We start from the raw sequence: 8,881 nt of genomic DNA, 5'->3' as shown, positions 1-8,881 counted from the left end.
ACCAGTAAGCAAGTGACACGTATTAACTTAAGATAATGGATTTCTAGCTTATAGTTCCTCACAAAAATAAAATGGGGGAATAATTGATACCTTTGAGGTTCAAGTATTTCTTTATTATTGTTTATGCATACTTTTCTAGGAGATTTGATCATCTTTTTTGCAAAGTTCCTTGTTTTCGATGTGATTGCTTGCATTACATTTGTATATTTATATTGCCATTGATCAAGTATTAGTTAAAATAGCTGACATATCAGATCATGTGTCTGGTTGTTGCCGGTCGAGTTAAATAATAATGTTCCCTCTCTTGGTTAGTGATGTGAGGGCAATCGCGGGTCTCTTCAACCAAACGATGCTTGTACTATACACTTGTTACCCAAGTGTACCTTCATATGATGGCAGTGTTGGCATGAACTAAGACTTTTGTCTTGTTTATGCAATAGCGATAAATTGGATTAATACTAATTTTACAAAAGTTACTATCAAAACATAGAATCTTCAAATTAAAGTTGTAATAAATCAAAAGGTTCACCTAGGTGATTGCACATATATGTTGCAATGATAGTGGATGATTAGGCACATTTTATAAGTAATCATACCATGGGTTAAGTTCTAAGTTTTTTCGTTTCAATAACAACCTTTGATGTCTACATCTAGCTTAATCTCCGAACTATTCTTATTGAATATGATATGAAGAAAAACAAAGTTTGATAAAGAAAAAAGGAATTGGTGAAAAGTCTACTCAATTTCATATATTTAAAAGTGCCTATGCATGTTATCAAGTGATCTGACCTATGATCAAGTCAACTACATCTTAGAAGAAGAATATGAGGTATCTTCATACATAAAGTTAGGCCATAATGTTAAAGTTAAAGAATCAAGATGACAGTATAAAACAAGGCTCACAAAAGAACCAACATTTTATTTACAAAAAAAAGCCCGATACACTTAAGGTAGGTTATTGTTAAATAAATGGCAAGTTTCATTGGGAGTTGTCTATTTGTGATATAGATTTTAAAATGCAGAAACAAATTATCTAAACAAAGAAATGAATGTTCACGTCTTTGAGTATATTTTTGTAACAAACATGTTTATGCGTCTAAATTGAACTAATAATTCGCAATATCTCATTTCGAGTATAGGATTGAAAAACCAATCCACTCCTTGGAAAAAGGAACAAACATGTTATTGGTCGATAAACAACTAGTTGGAAAGCATTGCAATATCATGAAAGGAATCGATTATGGAAAATCTTGGCTAAGGTAGCGCCTAGGTTTTTCTTTCTCTTGTTGAAAAAAAGGTCTCTCATGAGCACTCGTGTAAAGGAGTTCGACTCTTTTCATGTGCGAAATGGGTAGGATTATCAAAAGAAATGGTGTAATTTCTATTGTGGACGCTTAAATCATGCACGTGTATACAACGGGTACTTTAGTGTACATCTCATTTAGGGAGACTTCATGCGAGGGTATAATAAGAGAAGGCTTTTTCCTTGCGTAATCGCTATAGTGACGTCTCTTGATTTGTCTTTCTTGAATTGTTCTCTGAATCTGGAATTTGCACAAACTCATTGTTTTCTAATACAACACATGTCCTTTTCTCGAGGGATAAAAGTGCGAAAGAACTTCTAAGTCAAATTTAAACAACGCCGAAGATTCAAATCAAGTGTCCAAATGCAAGACAAGTTTTTAATTCTCAACTACATTTGACAATAATGCAAAGTTGGGTTTTTATTTATCTGTTGTAGCATAAACGGGTATCAAATGTTCATCCAACCCCGGAAATTCACCATGATTCCATAATTTGTATAGATGTGTACATACAATTATAGATAAATGCATTTTTTAGCACATTTTTTTGGTGATATGTGCACACCATAGTGTTGAGACAAACTTACCTTTAATTCTGCTTTATTTTATGATATGTTATTATGCAATTGAGATGGACGAAAGTTTGGATCTCACAAGTTAGTTTGGCCTTTAATAGATGTTAATGCAACATTTCATTTCATTTCTCCAGTGTGAATGTGCTACTTCGCATTAACATAATATACACAAGAACGAGTCATCCACCAAGAATGCACTACTTAGCATTTACCTAACATAAACAAGAATGAGAATACAAGAGTGTTCTACTTGTTAACACTAGCATTGCAAAAAAATACATTAGAAGGGTTCACTTTTCTAACCATAGAAGGAACTCTCAAGTAGGTCAATAGTTTAGCACAAACATTGCAAAACATATTAATCAAGTTCATTGCATCTCTAACCGTGAAATGCGTTCAACAACATAATTAGCTATTGCCATACTGTCAAGAATATTTGTGGCCGAATGCATTAATATGTTGTGATTGTTTGAACCATAAATGATGTTGATTCTCGCAATGATGCGGGAGGAATCCAAGTTTTATTATTAGGTCATTGAGGAAGAGGATAAGAGTGACCCTAAACGTGTGTGAAATCTAAAATGCAAAGGAAGCTATAGAGGTGTGGACACCAACATTAATCAGATTAGTGTGCACGTCGAGCTCCTTTTTCTTTCTTTGGGGGGGTGGTGGTGGTATATATACACTAGGGCCTATAGACCATGTGTTGGACACACCCTATAATTTGGTCACAAAATGAGTTTTTTTGACTTTGTACACTAAAGGCTCATTTTTGTGTGATGGTGTTTGACTCTTAAGATTTAGAGAGAGAGAGAGAGAGAGAGAGAGAGAGAGAGAGATTAGCTACTAAATTTCCTTTTAAAAGGCTCTCTCCATTTGGCCCATCTCCATCTCCATCTCCTCTCTTGATTCCTTTGATTCCTTCCTCTCCCATTTGTTCTCCAAATATGATCATATAAATCTCCCCCAACACTCTTTTTGTTGTAACTTGTAATATGATTTGGGTCTATAGACATGTATTCAACACGTCCTATAATTTGGGTCACAAAATGAGGTTCTTGACTTTATACACCAAAGGCTCTTTCTGTGTGATGGTATTTGACTCCAAGATTTAGAGAGAGAGAGAGAGAGAGAGAGAGAGAGAGAGAGAGAGAGAGATTAGCTACTAAACTTCCTTATAAAGGGCCCTCTCCATTTGGCCTATCTCCATCTCCACCTCCTCTCTTCTCCTCCTCTTCTGAATCCTTCCTCTCTCCTTTGTGCTCCAAATATCTCTCCAAATATGATCATATAAATCTCTCCTTTGTTCTCTTGTTTTTTTTGGGGATTGGATCAAACTAGCCAATTTCTGGCTTTTTTTTTTTTACATTGGGTTGGGTGTTTGAATCATCACTAATACTATAATGTCTCCTGATGTCCTCCTCTTCTTCCTCTTCTCTTCCCCTGTTCTGGGCTTGCTCATCTTTGCCATGGCTTGCCTCCTCCTTCACCATCTCTTCTTCTTCTTCTTCTCTCACTCTCACAACCTCCCTCCTGGATCCATGGGCTGGCCCTACATCGGAGAGACTCTTCTCCTCTACTCCCAAAACCCTAATTCCTTCTTTGCTTCCAAACAGAGGAGGTAAGACACACACACCCACCCACCCCTATACTGATACATACATACAATACAAATGTCTACATATGAATATGAATACATACACACACACACATGGCTATATACATTCATACAAACACAAACCCCTACATACATACATGCAAATTGTAATTTGTTGAATACCCAAATTTGCATTTTTAGCTAATCTAGCTATATATGTATACATGCTCACAATTTTGTTTAATGTGCATCTTTTTTTACCTAGACAATTTTTGGTTTTATTTCACTTGGGTATTTATTGACGGATGGATTGCTTGATTATGCAAACATAATATGTATATGTAGATATGGAGAGGTGTTCAAGTCACATATACTTGGGTGCCCATGTGTGATGATTGCAAACCCTCAAGGAGTAAAGTTTGTATTATCCCAGGCCCATCTTTTCAAGCCCACATTCCCATCTAGCAAGCAAAGGATGATTGGTCCCCATGCCTTTTTCTTCCATGATGGCCCCTATCATGCCAAGCTCAGGAAACTTGTCTTGGCGTCATTCCTCCCAGACTCCATCCGACATGTCGTGCCTGCCATTGAACAACTCTCCATTGCCACCTTGGAATCTTGGGTCGATGACGATCAAGGCAATCAATTGCATGGTGCCAAGATCATCAACACTTTCATGGAAATAAAGAAGGTATACACATATGTTCGTATGTCTGAATGTATGCATGCATTTATGCATGTGTTTTTTTTGTATCTAACTTATTTGTTTGTGCTTGTCGTGTCTCTCATTACATTGGTGCTTATGTCCTATTTTTCTAATGTTCCTAATCTCACATGTTGTAAATTGCCGCACATTGAGGTTTCCTACTTGTGGAGACAATCACACATTTTAACAATCCATTATAAACACTTCCTTTTGTAGTGCATTATTTTATTAGTATTGTACACATGCACTTTTTAGCAACGAAATATATTATTGTTGAAATACCTCAACAAGAGGTAATAGCCCCACAAAGAATGTTTATAGCATGTAAGATTAGGGACATTCAAAAAATAGGCCATGGCAAGCTCATCATAAGGAAATTGTGGGAGCGAAATTGTAAATAAACAATATGAGTTGGAAGCTAATTGCCCAAAACTCTACAAATAATGCATTTCGAGTTGCAAGTGTGTATGTGAGTGTTCTTCTTTAGGTTGTCCTTTGGTCAATTCCTTTATGTTCATTATGCTTGTCATGCATTAGGATACTAACTTATTTTGAAGTATTTCTATAATATTCTAGATGTGCTTATGTGCATTGGCTAAGCTTACAAGCTTCTTAACTTATGTATAATATAGCTTATTTTAATCTTGGTTTCGTGCTTTTGTGTGTTGTCTACTCCAGGACTTATTAACATTTTCCCTTGACATGATGTAGTTCACTTTCAAAGTTGGTATCCTCCTAATCTTTGGTGAGGAGGAGTGCCTGGATATAGAGGATTTTAATAAAGCTTATACAACATTAGAGGAAGGATACAATTGTATGCCAATTGATATACCTGGGACCAAATTTAATAAGGCAATGAAGGTAACTATTAGAATCAAAGAATTTCTTTTGTAGGACGTTTTGTTGGATATTTCATAAGCATCATTGTAACATACACTTAATATCGTTTTACCTTACATACAGGTATGTAAACAAAAAAAAAGTTGTTAGTTAATGTCGATTTCACACATGTCTGAAACTGGTGTATTTAATTGTTGTATGTATCTATTTTATACTTTGGTTTTGTAGGCAAGAAGGCATTTAAACAAGAGTATAGAAGAGGTGATAAAGAGGAGGAGGAGGGATGGAAGAGGTGGGGGTCTATTGGAGAAGATGATGGAGGATGAGGGTGGGCAAGGGTTGAGACCATATGAAATTGTTGACAACATCATTGGCATGATCTTCGCTTCGCGAGACACCACAGCTAGTGTCCTCACTTGGGTCATTAAGTTCCTCAAGACTAGTTCAGATGCCCTCCTTGATTCTGTCATTGTAAAATTCTCTCTCTCTCTCTCTCTCTCTCTCTCTCTCTCTCTCTCTCTCTCTCTCTCTCGTGCTGAAGGAATACAATTCCCACTCTCTAGTCTAATATCAAATGGTTGTCGTCTCTTCGATGTGAAACAAAGTGCTAGGGCCCCAAAGATGAATCTCATCCATTGATTATGCATGTTACTTTGTGATTTGAGTCACACTCTAGTTGGTTGCTTAGGATATGATCATATTGCACCTTACTTTCCCTACTATTTTAGCCATGATCCTATCTGTTGGACAAGTTTTGCCCAATGACAATGTGACTCTTGATTGCAATGCTTATTAGTAAACTTTTTGTGCATCCACAATCACTTGTAAGCTCCACACACTAGAGTTTTCGTTGGTCCCATATGTGTTTGCTAAATTAGACATTCATCTTCTTCTACCAATCATTATTGAGTACGTTTAGGATGTTCTCTCCATTATGGATTTACCTCATTGATGTTTTTTTAACTCTTCACACCAGTTAATATAAAATTAGACTTGGTTTGTTTGACTAATAATGATATCAAGTATGAGAGGCGGCATGGGTCAATCGCCCATTGATTTGGTCCCTATATGAAGATGCTCTCCATTATAGCACAACCTAGTAGGTTTAATAATAATATAATGTTTGAGAAGAATAGGTCAACAACCCCAAAATTGGGTCACTCTATCAAGATCCTCTCCGTTGTGACACCACATATTTTATATTTTAGCAATGATATAAAGTTTGAGAACCATAGGTCAACAACCCATACACTTGGTCACTCTATCAAGCACCACCTCATTGATAAGACAAAAATGATATGAAGTTTGAGAACCATAGGTCAACAACCCATAAACTTGGTCATTCTATCAAGCACCACGTAGCAATGACATAAAGTTTGTGATCCACATGTCAATAGCCCACAAAAGTCTTTCTTCGTCCTTGTGGTGTTGTGTCAACTTTTGATAACCTTAATGTGGTCCCCTTGATCTCTTAACATGGTCCCATCAGTAACACAATCAACTCAATTATTCTCTCTCTCTCTCTCTCTCTCTATTATATTCTAGCAAAGTCTCTGTAATACTTATATCCTTTTTCCACACCATATCATTTGTGCAATCATACCACCTTGTTTGAATTGCAAAAGAGAGTGTGCATCTCTCTCTCTCAATTCACAACTATGACATGAAGAAAAAGAAACAAAAAAAACCATCACAATGTGTTCTCGTATCAAGGTTATCGTACAAGGTCTACTATTTATTCATGCATATAAAATCATGATGAGTCTTCTCCATGTTTATATAGTTAGTTTTTGCATGAATTTTCTTTTTGATGCCCTTAGAGATTCTTAATCAATGAAACCACCAATTTGACATCAAGATTTGCTACATTTTTAATATGTTAGGCTGAGCAAGAAATGATTAGAGTAAAAAAAAGCCAGGACCAGGAGGGACTCACATGGAAAGACACAAGGAACATGCCTTTGACAATGCGGGTGGGTTCAAATGTTTTTAGTTGTGTTAATATGTTTTTTATTTAGTTGCATATTAAATTGTATTCAAATGCTGACCCATATGATAATGTTGTCATAATTTAAACTCTTTAAAATATGTCATTCCTATTAAAAAACTACAATAAAATTTTAGTAGCAAGAGATCATTTTGAACCCCTTACATATTGAATAAACTTGATTTTCATGGAGGACTGGTTTATAAAAGCCGGGTTCCTTTAATTGGTTACATTTTGTCATTTCATATGATTCTTTAATAAAATTATAGTAAAGAATGAAAGTTCATTTTCTATGCTTGTTGCTCATACACTAAATGGTGTTCACATGTTTGGTTGTAAAGAGAATATTAGAAGAATAACATCCATGAGATGTATTTCAAATCGCTACCAAAATTTGGGGTTGCACTTGTTATAGTGACAATAATAAACATCTACACATTGTTGTTAATGTAGGTCATCCAAGAGACGCTTAGAATGGCAACCGTTCTTTCATTTACATTCCGCGAAGCTGTTCAGGATGTTGAATATAATGGTGTGAACTGAAACTTTAAAGATCAAAATTTTTATCACTTCTTGACAATAAATGTGAAACTTTCTTTTCCATTAGGCTACTTTATTCCCAAAGGTTGGAAAGTGTTACCTCTCTTTAGAAATATTCATCATAGCCCGGAGCTCTTTCCAGAACCCCAAAAGTTTGATCCGTCAAGATTTGAGGTATGATAGTCAACATTATTCTAGAAATAAGACTACTTAACGTAAAGCTATTGTATTCATCACACTTTTATATCATGTCTAGGTTCCTCCAAAGCCAAACACATTCTTGCCCTTCGGGAATGGTGCACATGCATGCCCGGGGAATGAGCTAGCTAAACTTGAAATCCTTATTTTCATTCACCATCTTACAACTAAATTTAGGTGTGCCTCGATCAATTTTCATTCAAGCTAAAATGATTAACATCAAATAAATACAAATATTATTGCATTACAATCAAGCTAAAAGGACAACATAATTGCAGATGGGAATTACATGAGTTCAAAAATGGTGTACAATATAGCCCCTTCCAAGTTCCTCGAGAAGGCTTACCTATCAGAGTTGAAAGAAAGTGAATATGTCAAACATCGTAGACAATTTACCTTTCATTTCCAACAATCAGAGAAGAAGAGAGCAAAATTGGTATTTATCATGACAAATAAGCGTGTAGCATTATGAGAAATGAGCTTGTAGTCTTCGAGCACTACCATTTATTGACCAAAATGGCCAGTTCAACTTATGGTACTTTTGCTCATTTTGTACTAGTTCACAATTGTAGTACAATTCACAATCGTAGTACAATCCACCATTGTAATTATACTAAACAATATAGGAGCTTTTGAGGCCCGTCTTATCCTTACATTGATACAAAACGTTTAACAACTAAGCTCCATAGCATTATAATATATCATCTTTAGACTTTCACATGTAAATAGTGTTTTATTTTGAAGTTGTAATTCTTTATTTTATGAGGAGCTTTATGGGAAACATTTTAAATTAATCTAAGATACCAATGTGCATGGTCGTATTCATGTCAACTAAAGTATGTTCTTCTTTTCGTGTTATTTGACAATTTGTTTAAACAATCTTGACAACTTTCTCCATATTCAATGTGACATATGGGGATGCCGAAAACATTATATATGATACTTTTCAGCTCAATATTGTGACATATGGGGAAGCTAGACACCATTATATATGATACTTTTCAGCTCAATATTGTGATACTTTTTAAGTGTAACTCGATGAATACATGCATTCTTAAAATATGAAGTATTCCATCAGTCAAATTTACATGACTCGATATCCTTACAATTGATGATGTCTTCATTACCATGTCA

At 35.3% G+C, this 8,881-nt stretch overlaps 1 protein-coding gene across 1 annotated transcript; it reads left to right on the top strand.

Moving 5' to 3' along the window:
* Nucleotides 1-3,098: 3,098 nt before the first annotated feature.
* LOC147862302 (abscisic acid 8'-hydroxylase 3-like) lies at nt 3,099-8,541 on the top strand. The gene is made up of 9 exons (XM_087322333.1): nt 3,099-3,500; nt 3,822-4,167; nt 4,894-5,043; nt 5,251-5,493; nt 6,906-6,995; nt 7,463-7,541; nt 7,617-7,723; nt 7,806-7,924; nt 8,026-8,541. Exons 1-9 carry the CDS (start codon nt 3,283-3,285, stop codon nt 8,114-8,116), a joined length of 1,443 nt encoding a protein of 480 aa, XP_087178459.1. The 5' UTR covers nt 3,099-3,282; the 3' UTR covers nt 8,117-8,541.
* Nucleotides 8,542-8,881: the final 340 nt, after the last annotated feature.

This window comes from Azolla caroliniana, unplaced genomic scaffold (genome assembly GCF_043228905.1).
Source record: "Azolla caroliniana isolate FFs.n. ecotype wild unplaced genomic scaffold, voAzoCaro1.0.p SCAF_7, whole genome shotgun sequence".
Classification (NCBI taxonomy): Eukaryota; Viridiplantae; Streptophyta; class Polypodiopsida; order Salviniales; family Salviniaceae; genus Azolla; species Azolla caroliniana.
Note: the sequence above shows the minus strand (reverse complement) of the source record. Positions and strands in the feature narration are given on the sequence as shown.